The 16,658-nt window shown below is 46.3% G+C and overlaps 2 protein-coding genes across 7 annotated transcripts; both read right to left on the bottom strand.

The window, feature by feature from the left end:
- Positions 1-1,329: 1,329 nt before the first annotated feature.
- On the bottom strand, positions 1,330-11,250 carry LOC123804339 (chromatin target of PRMT1). 6 transcript variants are annotated; one of them, XM_045816508.1, is made up of 7 exons: positions 10,954-11,250; positions 9,739-9,820; positions 8,157-8,310; positions 7,478-7,561; positions 5,521-5,704; positions 4,568-4,705; positions 1,330-2,561 (listed from the first exon to the last, which is right to left on the bottom strand). In XM_045816508.1, exons 2-7 carry the CDS (start codon positions 9,801-9,803, stop codon positions 2,356-2,358), a joined length of 831 nt encoding a protein of 276 aa, XP_045672464.1. In that variant the 5' UTR covers positions 9,804-9,820; positions 10,954-11,250; the 3' UTR covers positions 1,330-2,355. The 6 variants fall into 6 exon arrangements, with proteins under 6 accessions (XP_045672464.1, XP_045672463.1, XP_045672467.1 ...); XM_045816507.1 differs by having other exon boundaries at positions 5,521-5,707; XM_045816511.1 differs by lacking the exon at positions 7,478-7,561.
- A 1,326-nt stretch (positions 11,251-12,576) lies between these two features.
- On the bottom strand, positions 12,577-16,141 carry S100A1 (S100 calcium binding protein A1). The gene is made up of 3 exons (XM_045817322.1): positions 15,995-16,141; positions 13,843-13,995; positions 12,577-12,904 (listed from the first exon to the last, which is right to left on the bottom strand). The coding sequence occupies exons 2-3, from the start codon at positions 13,981-13,983 to the stop codon at positions 12,761-12,763; spliced, it is 285 nt and encodes a 94-aa protein (XP_045673278.1). The 5' UTR covers positions 13,984-13,995; positions 15,995-16,141; the 3' UTR covers positions 12,577-12,760.
- Between the last annotated feature and the right edge of the window lie 517 nt (positions 16,142-16,658).

Consider the following 16,658-nt stretch of genomic DNA (forward strand, 5'->3'; position numbering starts at 1 on the left):
CCCCATGGGTAGTAAGAACGAGTCAGCAGAATGGGTGGGACTGGAAGCACCCTGGACAGGGGGAGCCTGAGCTAGAAGAGGCCAACCTAGGAGACAGAGCAGCTCAGGTATACCCAGCACCTTGGGAAGTTCCTGTCTCAAAAGACCCAGATATTCTTGGCCCCCCCACCCCCTCTGGTTTTTATCCTGGAAATCTTGCCGAGTGTGGGGAGTGCTCCATATAAGACCAGTATGAGCAGAAATAGACTGGGGCACTCTATAAAGAATTAGACAGCTGTTGAAGGGCCCCACTGTAACCCCTTATGAACTCTGCCAGGTTCCCTTTTACTCATACTGCTCCACAGCCCTTTGTGCCCCTTCTACTCCTTACATAGATGAAGGATTCTCTCATATTATTGGGGATGTATCAAGAGCCACCAAAATATTGAGGTAAAGTTCTAAAAAAAAAAAGTCATTTTGGGGCAACTTTCCAGCTACCTTAGAGGAGGGGCCAAACACTTGGGAGTAAGGGCTCAGTGTCATCCCAGATCCCAGGTTGTATGAAGAGGATAAGGAACCCAACTCACCTTGCAGATCCCTCTTCTTAATGGTTTTCTAGAGGCCCTGAGAGATGCTTGATGTAAGGTAAGCAGGGGATGTTAAGTTTGCAAGATAGCCTGCTCACTGCCAATCAGCACCACCCTCACAGAAGCCTTGGGGCCTGCCAAAGGAGACATCCTTACCACTAGTCATGCCCACAGAAAAATACTTCATGGTCCATTCTTAATAGAATGGAACCCACACTTGGAACCCACATCAGCATAATTAAGTCCTCTACCTGCACACAGTCTTCCTAAGCTCTCCCAAGTGGACTAAAACACTTGCTGCACAAAGTCAAGCAGACTTGGTCAAACCAACAGGATTCAGATTCAGGATGTCCTAACCAAAATTTCCTCCCCAGCATGTAATAAACCCCACATCTCAACAGATCAGGGTACTAGGTAGCTCAATGGTATTAGTTTGGTTGGTGGTAGTTAAGATCCCTGCCCCTTAAACAGTACAGGGAAAAAGGGGTACTAGTGCCAGGGTCCAACATATTGCCCAAGACCACCTTGCCTGAGCTTTCTATGGACCAAATGGGTCAGTACATTACTTTGCGTGGTTAAACTTTCTACAAGGCTTACTCAAAGGTGGACAGATTCTTCACTTTCTATACCAAATCCACAACACTCCCTCTTCAGAATTTCAACACAACTATGAAGGACTCAGCTCTACAAGGGGTATATCAAGATATTGTTATAGTAGCCATAGCATTTCAAAGAGCACAACAAATAAAGAGAAAGTCCTGGCTGGGTCTGAGAGAATGATTTCTTGTTATAATAAACCAGAAATACAAGATTTCACCGAAACTGGGACACTTGTCAGGATATGGTTGAACTTACAAACCTTCAAGGAAAATAAGATGGTCAAACAAAGCCAATGTATAGAAAAGCCTGATCGGTTTAGGATAAACATAAGGATTATGTTCAGAATGAGTATCTTCTGAACCCTCCCCAGCAGGTGTACCATATTTCTCCCATTCCTTCTGCAGCACCTGCTTAACCAAATGGCTTTTCCCTCTCTATTTCATATTTCAGGCATAAGCCAACCTAACAGGACCCCTCTGGATGTGATGCAAAGCCACAGGAAGGTTTATAAACCTTATTCCAGCGTAGAGTATGCACACACCCAAGCCAGCACACATTATGTGGTATCAATGCACATGGTGGCAACTTTAATCAAACCAGAGCTGCTACCATGTATATAACCTGTTATGTGGCCTTGTAGCCAGGTCAATGTCCCTAACTTACATTAAAAATATTAATGTGGCAGAGTGCATTTTGAACTCCAGATATTCTCAACACTTCTAAAAGGCTATTAGAGTGATACAGAACAAAACTATATCTCAGAAACCTAGGCGTTAGGGAAGAACACTGATGGATTATTTCTGGGACTTTCCCCAGAGGGTATAGAGATGTTAGAATGTCAGGGCATATGTAACAGGTGAGGGGAGGCAGGGGTGGAAAGAGGGCCAACATATTCATGTTCAAAGAGAAGTCTGGGAGAAGGAGGGGGGGAAAAAAAAAACCCCAAACCCCAAAACAACAAAATGAAACCAAATCCAAGTCAGAGGAAAAAAGGGTTTCATACAATATAGTATCAAAAAAGTAAAAGGAACACACTAAATGCACAAACTGGTGGCAAGTTAAGTCCATAGTCTATTCTGATAGGTCCTTCCAGCATCAATCAGGTAGGTTTCTTCTCATCTGGTATCTCAAGGTTATTTACAGATGTGATAACTTTAACAAGAGTCTCTCACAGGAGGGCAGGCAGGCTTCAATCATTAGTTTCTGGATCTGTCTGTGCCATGTAGGCATCCAACTCGGCATCCAGGTGTCCTTTTGTTTTCGACATGTACGCATCCAGTTGGTTGTCCAGCTGCTCCTTGGTCAGTACAGGGCGAGAAAGGGCACCTCTCCCTCGTCCACGGCCTCGGCCTCTGCCTCCAAAGCCCCCTCTTCCCCGACCTATCATACCCCGACCTGGCCCAAAGGAAAAAAAGACAGTTACAAGTAGTTTTAACAGGTGCTATAGTAAATGCCCCTTAGAGCAGAGGGGCCTAGCTGAAATGCTGAAGGGCAGGGCAAGGAGGAGAAATCTGGAAAAACAGTAAACACACTGGGTAGCAAGCAACACATGGAAAGCACAAATAATGAATCCCTTATTATATGCTCATCTCTAAATGTCACTTAAACTTTTTCTTCTGTCAACAAAGGGAAACTGATACTTTAAAAAATCTTAATCTTTTCTAAAACAAATGATCTGAAGTTTGAGGCCCACTGTAAGTTCCTCATTAAATTACATATAAACCTATTTAGTAAGACAGGAACTAATAAAGGCACAGAGCAACAGGGGTGTGAAGCCAGGCAATTTTCAAACCCAAAGACCTAAAATGAGCTGACCCCACGTCAGGAGACTGAGGAGTTGTTTTTACACAGGAACAATGTGGGGAGATGGGAAAAAACATCTTGAGTACTCCCAGCCACTTTGATCTCCTATTCTAGAGACTTATGATAATCTGAGAGATGGTTTCAATTCACTTAGCAAAACATACCCAGTTTAGACTTTAGACTTCCCCACCCGTGTCCTTGCTCAGAAACCAAATCAAGATAATTTGGAAACATGCCATTTCATCCTGAAACCCAAACTAGCTTGCACTTCACTCAATAAGCCAAGCAACATACAATGGGAGAAGAAAACAAGCCCTCAGTTATCAAATTTCCTTTCCTAAGTTTCTATCCCTTGGCAATTTCAAGGCCATAAATTATGGAATATGCACCACACACTTTTAAAAGGATCAAAGCAAATATACAAAGGGACTAAGAGAATAAAAATGTTCTTTTTCTTGGACAGGTGTTACTGGGAGTTTTCTGCTAAACTCTAAGCCAGAGAACACCTGAGACTTGGCATTTTAACAGCAACATCATTAAACTTCTCCAATCTGGGTCATGAGGTCACAAAAGAATTATCACTAAGTCTCAAAGGTATTATCAACATGATGGGGGGAGGGAGGTATAAGGGAACTTAAAAGGTAATAAAAAAAAGATGAGATTCATTAGAATGCTAATTAAATCTAATCCTAAAGTAAAAGAGGGGAAAAAAAGATTAACATGAGTCAGTCAGTTAACTGACATAGGGGTTTCGTGCTCATGTATAATGTGCACCCAGTTTTGTGCACATTATACACGGGATTATTATACCCATATATAGTACGCACCCTTATTTTCCCCTAAAAAATCTGGGCCAAAAAGTGCGCATTATACATGGCAAAATATGGTAGTGCCATACTGCTTTCTACCTTGATCAAAAAAGGTCATCTCTGCTCTGACCAGCCTAGCTCAGCTGGTTGAGCATTGTCCCACAAAGCAAAAGGTCACTGGTTTGAATCCCAGTCAGGGCATGTTCCTGGGTTGTGGGCCAGTCCCTGGTTGAGGTGTGTGTAAGAGGCAATCTGTCCCTCCCTTCCCCTCTCTTTAAAAATAAAGTAAAAAGGTCATCTCTGGTTTCCTACAGACACAACTTTACCTTGGATTTACTTGGTTTGAGTCAATACCCAGCTCCAAGTCTCATTATCCTTATCTTTAACTCTGCTTCATTTTTGTACATCTTCCTCTTCTGGATTCTTAAGACTTAAAAGTGGGGTTCTGAGTTATGGGGTGGGTTGTATATGGTGGTGGGGCAAGGGCAGAGTAAGGTAAAACCCCAAACTGACCACTTTGTCATTTTAACAATTTAAATTGGTAAGAGTCTGGGAGAAGTCTACAGATAATCTGGCTCTGTAACATGTACCTGACTAGTTCTTGGAAAACCCATGACAGACTTTTGCACTACCACCACATGAATTCAGAAAATAAGCCAGTTTCAAAAAACAAAACAAGACAAACAAATAAGCCTGCCTATGACTTAAAGCTGTGCAGAAAGGTGGCTCTGAGTTTTGAAGGGAGAGAAATAAGAGGGAGCTACTCTCTGAAGTTGGTAGCTGACTAACCTCTACCACCGATTCCGCCACGACCCATAGCTCCACGCCCTAGGCCCCCTCTCCCAGGACCTCCACGACCTCGAACACCACCTCTTCTTAAGCCCATTCGGGGAGCTACGGCTCGTCCACCTCGGAGCAGGTTTTGACCTTGGAGAGGAGGCATACAATGTATATGCAGGTAAGTCCAAGAGAGACAAAGTAGATTCTAACCAAAGGAAGGTGGTGAGGGTTAGATGAGTTAATTCAGGTAATTTGTAGGTTGGGTGGGGCAAGTTGCATACTGAGCGTGAATAGATTAAGATGCTCTTTATTCAATCAATTCAACAAGTCTGACCAAAAATCTGTTTTTGGAAGAACCTGGGAGGAGTTAAAGTAATCAGTAAGCACATACATTTAATAAATATTTGTTGAATAATCAGACAGGCATCTAACATTACAATAGATTTACAAATAAATGATATGGTTCCTGCTCTCAATACACTCTTACTGGGGCCAAGAACTATACAGGGAATGGTAAAACAGTGCCCCAAATGTAATACATAGCTAAGTGCTATGGGTCAACTTGTCTTTTCTTTTTCACAAGTGTATTTTGCTAGCACCAGGAAAAGAGATGATTGGTTAAGACACAGGCCAACAGACCCATACATTTCTTAGACTTGACTTATTTCTAGAACTTGAATGTGCTTTGATTCAAGCAGCAGCAGGGTGTTTTAAAATGGGATGGAGATGACATGGATAACCAGTTGTTATGCAGATCATAGTCTCTCACCACTGCACATTATCAGAAAAGGAATGGTATTGATAAAAGGACATGCAACACTATTAAATATATGTGATTTCAAGTTATTAATTATGTTAATACAAAATCAGGCTTAAAGATGTTAAACCAACGTGTCCATAAGCAGCCCAAGAGAAAAAGAAAGGGGGTGGGACCCAACAATTACCAGGTACATAGCACTGACCTCGGAGCGACATCCCGCCCCTAAGTAGGGTTCTTGTGGCACGTCCCCCACGTAGTCCTCCTCTGGGCAAGCCTCTCTGGATTATGGGCAGGCCTCGTCCTCCGATTGCTCCCCTGGCCAGGGCCCCTATGGGTCGGCCTAACCGTGCCTGGATGTTACTCTTACCCAGGCGCTGCTTTAAGCTCTTCTGGAAGAAAAGGTGTTGGGGGATTGAGATCAAAAAAAGCAATCCAGTGGGATGTGGTAACTCAACGTGCAGAGAAAAGGAAGCCAGTGAGATGTCTGTGTGAGGCATTTAAACCTGCTATGGGTATCATGAGGAAGCTACACCAGAAGCAGGCCTTCGCCTCAAAACATGGTATAAAAGAATTCTGATTGAGCTTCTAAGAAGCTTGAGTATGGTCCCATGAAATTGGCATCACCACAAATTATCTTGCTAGTCTGGCTAAGTCATACACCACTACTTGAAACTTAAGTTTTAATAAGGACACTATATTTCAAATCCTGATTCTGTTTTTAAACCACAGGTTGACAATGTATGACTTGATTCATACCTGCCTAAAAACTACCACTGTCTTCAAAGGTTTACTCAAACACTAAAGAAATTCATCCCACTCTGGGCAAAATTTAAATTAAAAATTCATCTGACTTCTTGTGACTTAAAACAACATCTGATTTCTCAATGAGTTCCATTTTCCCTGAGTGTATGTATGGCTAGATGGTCTACTTTCTACCATATGATGTAAACAAACACCAAGTCAAACTTCCTTTTCTTACATTTCTTAAATAGCCACAATTCCATCTCTACCCTCACAAACAGCTCCATTAAGCCAGTGTAATGACCTTTAATTCAAAATAAACATACAACTCAAATGTATCTCCATAGAGAGCCAGCCAAATTTGCATTAGCATAAAGACAGGCTACAATCACAAAACTCAGGTCCACACTTGAGGACAAGGACATACCAGAGATGAAGATTTTCAATAATCTGTCTTTAAAAGAAAAACCATTAAGACCACATTGCAAATAATTAAATTTCTTCGAAGGAGGTGACTATGTAGCCTTGAACACAACCAAGGCCTTACCAAACCTGTTTTCCTATAAACTCATCAGTCAATATAAATGAAAATAAATTCTATGTACCCTCAGACTTCACCCATAAGCAACTACCAATGATTTCTTTTGCAACCGTATGTTCTAAGTTATTATTATTAGCTTTCTAGCACAAGATCATAAACTCTTTCTAATCAGAGGAGCAGGCTCTGAACACTATGCGCCTAGTGTGAGCAGGTGTAGGCAATCGTAATAGCCCACTACATCACTCCCCTGACAGTATACCTCATTCTACATGTCATTTGTGTCCTGTCATCCTGAGAATATTCTCCCTTCTCAAGCTGTATTTGCCACCAATACTGGTCTCTAACATTGACAGGAAGCTTAAGGACATCCACTACTGTCATCCAGTTTCTACTCTAGAGCTGTTCTGCGTGCAAAGATAGCAACGAGCCACACGTGGCTATTCAAATTACACATTAAAAAAAGAAAAATCAAGTTTCTCAATTTCACTAGCTGCATTTTGAGTGCTCAGAAGTCACCTGTGGACTAGCAGCTACTGTATTGGAGAACACAAATATAGAACATTTCTACCACTGCAGAAAGTTCTATTGGGCAGCACCACTCTAGTGGCTATTTCTGCATTTAAAGCTTAAAAGATCCTTCGGAATAGTCCGTCAGAGACATTATCTTCAGCAATTTTGTATTTACTCTTGGAAAATGGTGGTGCCTTTTACTACTTTCCTGAGTCAGGAACGAATGCAGTCACTCCAAGGCTTAAGGTAGCCGAAGCAGAAGGCCTTGTTTATTTTTGGTCAGTGAGCCCAACGGTTCTGGGTGAAGGTTATATTTAACTGCTGAATTTATGCACAGCCATGCAGTGCTACCAGTTAAAGTCCTTACAGTTGCATGGCACCGCCCTCCAGACGCCCAGCCACAGCTTGGACATATCCTTCCACAGCCACTGTCCGGACTTGCATAAAAAGTCTATGAATAATAAAGAGCAGGTTTTATTTCAGGTCTGAATAGGATTATCTCTTACTGAAAATTTGAAAGAGAACCCATTAACTTTTAATTACTCAGTGCTCTTGCTCTACTGAGAAAACTTTAGCTGCTGTGGAAATGAGGGTCACCCTACATTTTCTACATTTTAGCACTAAAAGCCATTGACTAAGGCCATTCAGATGCCCTAGACTAGGGGAGAAATAATAGTATCATCTCCCTAATTCATAAATCATTGAACAAGGAATAAAGGATTTTCTTTTAACGGTTATTCTAAAACAGCAACTAGAATTTCTTTGTGGAAAAAGCCAGTGAATTTACTTTAAGGGCAAATGATCAGAAAATAACACATTAACATTCACTGCTAACAAAGAAACAGGCCACACTGATGGCAAACTCCCTAAAAGAGAAAGACAACAAAAAGTTACTTATTGGTACCTGCCAAAATGGGAATTCTCTGAAACTTCTCTTTCTTCCAGAGAAGTTTCAGTTTTTGCCCTGAATCACTCCTGACAGTCTTAGTGGACTGCCTGACAGAGACCACCAGCTGCTTCTGGAATGTTTAGACCTGTTCTCTCACCTGCTTAATTTTTAATGCTGCCTGGACAGAGGGTCTATTCTCCATCTGCTGGGCCAGTCTTCTGTTTCTGGCACTGGCTAGCTGCTGTTGTTGCTGCATCGAAGCCCGAATATTCACTGGCATCGGCTGTTTGTTCTTCAGCATATTAGTAAAGCTTCAAGGTCGAACAAAATGGATGTTTAAATAAAAGCTTTATTATAAAACATTTATTGGCATTTTCATGGCTTGCTAGACCAGGAACTCCAGATCCCACGAACTTTTAAGTAAAGTGGTACACTTAGATCAAGGTTGATGTGGGTGAAAGACTCCTCTGCTTCCACAAACTTGCAAGAATCAGAAACTTAGAAATGCAGCTAAGTGCAGCACATTCAATCAAAAGTGATAACAAGGGCTCAAGTAACAGCTTTTAGAGAGGCGGAAGGTATGAAATACACGCAATAAGCAGATATGGTGACAACACGAGACAGGAGATGTAGTTTCAAAGACAAACGGAGAAAGCCAAAACCCTGGAGAACTGAGGGTGTATTTTAAGGGCAAATATAAGGAAGGACTAGAGCACCCCCAAAACTTATGAAAATAATGCACCCATGTAAGACAGAAGTGCATTTTTTTAATATATGTTTGCTTAGTTATGTGAGTATGAACAATTAGTGTATCCTACCTAAGAGAAAAGGAGCAAATATGTTTCAGAAAAAGTGAAAATGTACAATGGTCGAATGTCAACTTACTAAAATCACTGGTCAAAGGCAGTCAATGAACTCTCATTAACACAAACTGCCTTTGAATACCTTCGCTTTTCTTAGTCTCAAATGATTACTTTTTCTGACGTCAACTGATTACTTCTGAAAAAGTTAGATTAGTTCAACTGTTTAAAGCTGCTGCAGACACTCTTTTAGTTGGAGCATCACCCCGATATGCCAAGGTTGCAGGTTAAATCCTCAGTCAGGTCAGGGCATATAACAGGATTCAACTAATGAAATGCAGAGATAAGTGGAACAACAAATTGATGTGTTTCTCCACAAAAAAATAAGCTTAACAGAATGGAAGAGAAGAACACTTAACTGTAAGAGAATCCAAAACAAAAACAAACTAAAAGCAGAATGGAAAGAAAGTGAAATGGAGCAAAAGCAAGTGCCTCTTACAAGGCCCAAGAATGGCATTCAAGGGCCTTTGGACATATTTAAAGCTTGCTACCTGCCTCTTACAGGCCAGACACAACACTGCTGGCCTTGGACTGGGCAACAAGCCTACTGCAGCCAGGGTACTGTGCTACCAAGCTGCACCATCCCTGTATCAATGTTTAAAAAATGTGAAGAAAAGGGAGGGTATGAGGAGTCTTTTTAAAATACATCCCACCAGATTAATATTTCAGACAGCTTAACATAAAAATCTACTGATAAGGGGTTTTGAAACAACCGCCCAATTTGCTCTGTGTACCACATAAATAAGATGCAACTATGAACAGAGGTCTGTAGCCTTCTGTTGGTATTTACTTTAAAACTGGTTTTTGTGTATTGGACCCCAGGGCCAATTTAAGTATGTTTTCTTATCAATGAGCTGAAGTTGCTGTTGGCTGCCTCACCGCTCATTTAGAGACATCTTGGTGGTGCTTTTTAGCACAACTTTCGGCGCTGACTGTGCAGCCATCTTCAAATCCCGAGGATCTACAAAGGACAATAGGCAGAATGAGCAAATCAAAGTAACAACGACCTTATTTCTACAAGGGCCAAAGGCCCAAAACAATAATGAATGAGAGGCTTGTATCAAAGACTACTTAACGACACACTAAACTCATTTCAGGTGTTTATGTTTATAAGATAGTTCTGTCAAATACACTTCAAGGCCACGGCACAGGACAGAAAGTAATCTTCCAAAGCCTCCAAAATGGCAGACTTAAGCCTAGCTAAAGGAAGTGTTAGGAGTTTGGTTTTTCATCTAGCAGAGTCCTTTCTGAAAAAACCTTGGCTGCAAGCAGCTCTTTAAAAAGTGCAGAAGCAGCCCTGGCTGGTGTGGCTCAGTGGACTGAGTGCCCACCGGAGAACCAAAGGGTCGCAGGTTTGATTCCTAGTCAGAGAACACGCCTGGGTTGCGGGCCAGGTCCCCAACAGGGTGTTCTCGAGAGGCAACCACACATCGATGTTTCTCTCCCTCTCTTTCTCCCTCCCTTCCTCTAATAAATAAAATCCAAAAAGGTGCAGAAGCGGCCCTGATCAGTGTGGCTCAGCTGGTTGAGCGTCTTCCCACAAAGCGAAAAGGCAGACCCCTAGTCAGAGTTGCAGGGTGGGTCCATGCAGCCGAAATCAAGAACCATTCATCTAGAGACGACACAGGCAAACTCAGTTTCAAAACTGACATTCGACTCCAAAATCAGGTAGGGGCCTGAGCAAGGGACCGGGGACCTGGGGGGTGGGAGCAGACAAAGTGTCCTAATGGGGCACTTAGTTGGGAGTTTTACCCCACACCGCTCTACGAGATTTAACCCTAAAGTTGCCATTACTTTCTAACGTTCCCCAAAGTCCTATAATTCTCATTTCATCTCCCTACCATCTCAAAACCTGGCAAGACCACCAACTTTGCTCCATCTGCCTATTTTCCTTTCTATCCATTTCAAATCCCAACCTTTTCGAGCAATCCCGCCACCAGTTTCCAATTCAGGCCCGCCCCTGTCTCTCCCCGGGGCTCCGCCCCCTCCCCGGGGCCTCCACACTCCAGCACCGTATCTGCTTCCACAGCCCACCACCGGCCGGTCCGCCGGCCCCTTCTCTCCAAGACTTTAGTTCTCACTGTAGAAACTTACCGAAGGAAAAGGACGCCAGTGCTCCTCCCGGGGCTGCCACGACTGCTGCGGAAGGCGGGCCGGAAGCCGGCCGAACCTGAGTTGATGGTGGAGGGGCTCGGGTTAACTTGTTTCGCGGTTGGCTAGATGTGTAAACGGTGGCCTGCTAGGTTAGTTCGTTGTTTTTGGCCGGCTGTCTGGCCAACCGGTCCACCTGCTCGCCTGGCCTGCCCTTTTCTGTCTTTCGTCTGTGTCACCACAGCCACTGCCGCCAACTACCGCTCGGTGTCCAAACAAAATGGCCGCCACGCCCAGTGCGGTGTGGGACCGGCTAAAATGGCGTCGGCGCAATACGTCACACGTCAGACTCGCGCACGACGAGGGGAGGAGGTGGGAAGATTTGTGTTACGCCTGCGCAAGAATAGCGGAGTCCTAGGGCGAAGGCGGGCGTTTGGCAAAGTACCGGTCTGAGTGCTCCCGGGTCATGAGGGGGCGTGGCTAAAGCCTCGCGGTTGGATCTCGGAGGGACTTCACGTTCCTGGCCAGGTCCCAGCTAAGTCACATTGTCTAAAATGGTTTTATTTTTATTTTTTAAAAAGATTCTATTTATTCGTTTTTAAAGAGAGGGGCAGAGAGGGAGAAAGAAAAGGAGAAAGATCAATGTGTGGTTGCTTCTTGGGCACCCTGTACTAGGACCTGGCCAGCAACCCAAGCACGTGTCCTGACCAAGGATCGAACTGGCAACTCCTTGGTTTGCAGCCTGCGCTCAATCCACTGAGCTACACCAGCCAGGGCTGACTGAAGTTCTTTACATGGGACTGGCATCGTTTCTGTAAGGGACCACTGGAATTGGGTAGTTTGCATTGGCTCTCTTTATTCTTATTTGCTCTCATTCACATTCACAGTTGTGGAATGCTGTGATCGCCCCAGGCAAGGCCTGTGGGGGCCAGTGCTAACAGCCCACATCTACTGGATTCTCTGCTCCAGTTACAGGAGCCCAGTCGGTATTTTCTTATTCACTTTCTCCCTTCCTCAACTTGGCTTAAATATTGTTAAATTTTTATTTGTGTGGGATCCCTATCTGCCATCCATGTCGGTTTTGATACAGACATATATGGGATTTTTCTAAAGCCTGGGTACACAAAATGCTCAAATGTTTGATGAATGAGTGAATGAACACATCTTCAACCTTCCCACAACACCCCGCCCCCCCGACTCCCACCCCTATATATGCTGGTCTGAATCCTTCTGTTTTCCTTCTTAGCACTTACGTGTATAGGTTTAGTGGTCTGGTGCCCTTAGTGGAGTTTACGTGTGTGAGGGTAAGGGTCATGTCTGTTTTGTTCACTGCTGTATCCCATGTTCCTACACTATGTCTAGCACATGGAAGATCCTTTAAATATTCTTTGAAGGTTGAAGGGAAATTCTTTTTTTGGCTTTATAGCTGAGAAACTAAGGTCTCATCCACTTCCAGCTGGAACTTTGAACCCCTACCTTCCTTGGCCTTGAGCATTCCTCAGGTAGGAAGATGTAATGGTCCCTTGACTTCTTGTCAAATAAGATCCTGCCCCAAATTAGGCAAGTTGGGAGTGAGCCACCTTCACTTCCCCACCCACTTCCAGGGTCCAAAGGAGACACAGCAGCTGGCGAGAGAGGAGCCTTTAATGAAACATGAGTTGCAGGACTGGCCCACTACTCTTGCGCCCTTGTTGGAGGGTGGGCAAAGGTGGGATTGTGGGGAGGGAAAAGTGAGGTGAAAGGAAAGCAGGGTGTAGAGGCAGGTATGGCAGTACAGAGGGGAAGGGCGCTGCCCACTGGGACTGTCTGCTCAACTGTTCTCCCAGAAGAAGTTGTTGCAGGCCACTGTGAGGGCGGCCACCAGCACCACATACTCCTGGAAGTCCACCTCCCCATCTCCATTCTCGTCTAGCTCCTTCATCACCTTGTCCACAGCATCCGCATCCTTCTGGGCCTGTGAAGTGAGGAGATGGAGAGGTAGTTGTAAAGAGATGAATAGAACTAAGTCAGAGGCAAAGGGGATGGTTGGTTGGGGAGAGGGAGGCATAGATAAGCAAGGAGAACTACATCTAATGGGACTGTTCTGCTCCCCTCCTCAGAACTAACACTTGTGACCTCCTGTTGCCTACAGAATAAGCTCCTCAACAAGGCAGAGTAATAACACTAGTTATTATATGTTGAGTGCCTACAATGGGATAAGCACTTTATCAGGAGTTTACAAAGTATTGTCTAATTTGATTGCAACACAAACAGTATGAAATAGATTTCATTATTCTCATTCTAAGAAAGAAACAAATGGACAGTTGGTGGTTAAATGTGTCCAAAGCCACACAGCTAGAAAGTAGCAGTGCCAGAATTTGAACCCAGGTTTAATAAAACCTCAAAGCTGGTGCCTTTCTACTCCTTTAGCCTACTTTTCTACATCCTTCACTCCAGTCAAAACTACTGAGCATGCTGCATATTTCTGCCGTGCTTTTATTCATGCAGATACCTTCTGAAATGCCTACATTTATCCTAATAATCTTCCGTGAAAATCTATCGCTCAAGCACCACATCTTTGGAGAAGGTGTCCCACTTCAGCCAGGTTAATATTCTCCCATAATCCTTTCTGCCACTTCTGTTAAGGCTCTGTGTGCTTTCTGGTGTTCAGGCTTTACGTTCGAATGTCAGTCTTTACCTTGTAGACGGTGCGCCTTGTTATTGCTGTATTTACAGAGGGCCTGGCACTTAATAGGTGATCAATATCTCAGGGTGTTTTGACTTGAACCAAGAGAGTAAGGAGATGGATGAGCTGTGCTGGGAGGGGGTGGGGAGATGGCAGGGAGATGCCCACTCTGTTCCCCCACCCCTCACCCAGTCCACCCTGTACCCCCGCCCTGGCCCTGTGCTCACGTCCAAGAAGCCGGAGAGCTCGGTCTGCAGCAGCTCTTTCAGCTCCTTCTTGCTCAGCTTGTACTTGTCCCCCTCCTTGCCCGAGTGGGCATGGAACACATTGATGAGAGTTTCCATCGCCGTCTCCAGCTCAGAACCCATTGCGCAGCTCACCTACCCACCCCCCACCAGGGAAGTGAGCTGGGAACTGTGATCAGGGTATCTGGGGTCAGGGTGAGGGGAGTCCTCAGACCTGGCCCTGGTCCCACAGCCCAAATAGCCATGAGATTGGAGTCCCATTGCCATCACAATTTACCTCTCGCTGGGATTTTATGACATAGGAGAACCCAAATATATCTGAGTCCACAGCTGTTCTTCGTGCCCCTCAGTCCATACTCCAGCCAGAGGGAGTCACGGCTAAGAGTATGGAGGTAGGACAACTGGAGCAGGGCTGGCTCTGGAGGCCTGCAATGGGCTTTGCAGCGTCTCCTGGCTGCCTGAGCAGACGCTGAGGAGGGCGTGGGAGGCAGACAGGGAGGCAGGGGTGGTCACAGGACCCAGCCAGGCTTCTTCCGGCTCTATTTTTACCCTGGACATTGCTTGCCAAGCATAGCCAAGCTCTGCCGTTGGGTGTGGTGGGCTGGGCTCCTCTCTATAGACTCTGCTGCCCACCCCTAGCAAGGAGTCAGCCTGGTACCCCTGGACACCTGGTGGAGAAGGTGCCCAGGGTTCATGGGGGAGAGAGTCTCATTGCCTGTGAGCTTCCTGTCAACAGACTGGGGACCTCTATTGGTCCTTCAACTCTGTTCTGTCCTGAACATGTCACACTGGCTCCCCGGGGTGTGCCTCTGTTACCTCTACTTTGGTTCCTTTTACTCCTCTGCAGAATCAGCCCTTCTGTTGGGTGGTGGTGGGAAGGGCAAGAGGAATGTCTGAGCCTTTGCCCTGGAGCCAGAGCTTCCAGGGAAGAGGAGAGGAGACTTGTGTCCCCTGCTGCTGGCCCTCCTATCCCAAGGGCCCGGCCTGGTAGATGTGGGGACAGGGGCAGCAGGGAGAAGGGGTTGGAATGCATTAGGGGAGATGAGGAACTCTTTAATTCAAGGGTCTGCGAAACAGGAGGAGAAACATGGAGGGGTCTGTTGAGGAGGGGAAACTGCCAAGCCAGGGGGCTCTTTCCCTTGGTCCTGGTACAGTCAACCCCTCCACAGCCTCAGGGGGCAGCTCAGGTGTCTCAGATCAGGTGTCCCCATCCTGTCCCAGGCCTGAGGGGCTGGACAATGGGCCCTGATCAAATGACATCCCAGCTCTTCAATGGGGCCCTTGTGAGTGTCACCTGAACTCCGGACATGAGAAGTGGTTGTCACAGAGACATGGGGGAGATGGAATCCAAGCCCGGCTGATGGAGGGGATAAGGAGCATGTGAGGGAGGGGTGCCGGTGGCTCAGTTACTAGCCCCATCCAGGAGGGGCTCCTGGAGGTTGCCTGGAGCCCTTGAGCAGCCAGGTGTTTTATGTAGGAGCAGTTCTGAGAGGATCTTGGCAGGGAGGAGGAAGAGGGCAAAACAAAAAAGGATTGGGGGGAAGGGGAATCTAGAGGTCTGGGCAAAGAAAGGAGGAGGAGAAAGGGGAGGTTGTATGAAGTGAGACTTGGGAATGGGTATAGGTAGTACCCTACTGCCCCCGTTCCTGAAATCTCATTCATGGTCCGTGCTCTGCCACCCCCAGTCTTCCCTGGGCCCTGAGATCTTGGCAAAGCTGGGTGGGGGTGGGGGTGGCAGAGGCTGAGACTGCAGGGGGTGGGCAGAAACAGCTGTTCCATCTGCATGATCTTACCTCACTGGAAGTGAGCCAGGGGTTGGGTCCCATCCCCAGGACCTGGGAGGTGGAGGAAGCCTTGGGAGAGCACTCGAGGGCTCCCTGCTAGGAGGGCCTGGTCTTTTGGAAGCTCCGTGGCTGGGTTCCCCTCAGGCTTCCTTGCTCACCTCATTCCCAGGTAGCCCTCTGACCTTCATTTGCCTCCAATTCCTGTCTCCCACAAGTCCCGAACTGCCATCATCCAAACTCTTCCCAGACCCTCACCTCAGTGCACCGCAATGCCATTGTCCCCAAAGTCCTGGACCCCCGCTGAAGTCCCCTTTCCCCTAAGCTGGCCAGGGCTGGGGCAGGATACTCACTGTCAGCCTGGGCCTGAGGTGGGAGCAGGTTCTGGACAGACAGACAAGGCTGAAATGTGGCTACTGGAGCTGTGTCGGGAGACCTGTCTTCAGTCCTCCTTCCCCCACTGACCCCACCTCTCCACCAGCTCCACCCCTTTACAGACACCCAGTGGGGCAAGGGGCCAGGAGTGGACAGAGGCGCCCTCTGTGCTGGAACAAGCTGCCCTGTGTCTTCTCCAGTCTTGGTTGCGTCTCCCCCGCTGCTGGCCCCCAGCAGGCAGGGCCCAGGAGGAAGGGAGGGGGGTGTCGGCAGGGAAAGGTCCTGGGAAGGACGCCGAGAGCCCCTCACACCCCATAGTACCCAGCTGTCACCAGCTAGGCAGGGAAGGGGAGGAGCCCACTGAGAGGGTCTCCGTGAGGGGACCCCTCAGTGAATAATTTGGTTTTGGAAGTCTCCCTGAGAAGTTTCAGTATGAGACCCCAAGAGGGATTTCAATCTGGGGTCTCCTCTGTGGGGTCTCATTCTGATTCCCCTATTTGTGGGGTCTCTGTCTGGAATCCTCTGAGGGGATGATCTTGGGCTGCAGGGTCTTTTGTGGGATCTCATTCTGAGACGCGTGTTTCTTAGATTGGGCCTCTCAGTGCTCCCTCTGTTGGTTCTTTCCGCTGGCAATCTGCAGCC

Source organism: Phyllostomus hastatus, unplaced genomic scaffold (genome assembly GCF_019186645.2).
Source record: "Phyllostomus hastatus isolate PE091 unplaced genomic scaffold, TTU_PhHast_1.1 phas_scaffold_216, whole genome shotgun sequence".
Taxonomy (NCBI): domain Eukaryota; kingdom Metazoa; phylum Chordata; class Mammalia; order Chiroptera; family Phyllostomidae; genus Phyllostomus; species Phyllostomus hastatus.

Excerpts from the sequence above, each read along its gene's own strand:
- LOC123804339 (XM_045816507.1), bottom strand. The coding sequence starts at position 9,803 with ATGGCTGCACAGTCAGCGCCGAAAGTTGTGCTAAAAAGCACCACCAAG. Across the intron at positions 8,311-9,738 it reads AAGATGTCTCTAAATGAGCG|CTTTACTAATATGCTGAAGA; the intron begins GTGAGGCAGCCA and ends TCGACCTTGAAG. Across the intron at positions 7,562-8,156 it reads CAGCATTAAAAATTAAGCAG|ACTTTTTATGCAAGTCCGGA; the intron begins GTGAGAGAACAG and ends TATTATTCATAG.
- S100A1 (XM_045817322.1), bottom strand. The coding sequence starts at position 13,983 with ATGGGTTCTGAGCTGGAGACGGCGATGGAAACTCTCATCAATGTGTTC. Across the intron at positions 12,905-13,842 it reads AGCTCTCCGGCTTCTTGGAC|GCCCAGAAGGATGCGGATGC; the intron begins GTGAGCACAGGG and ends CTCACTTCACAG.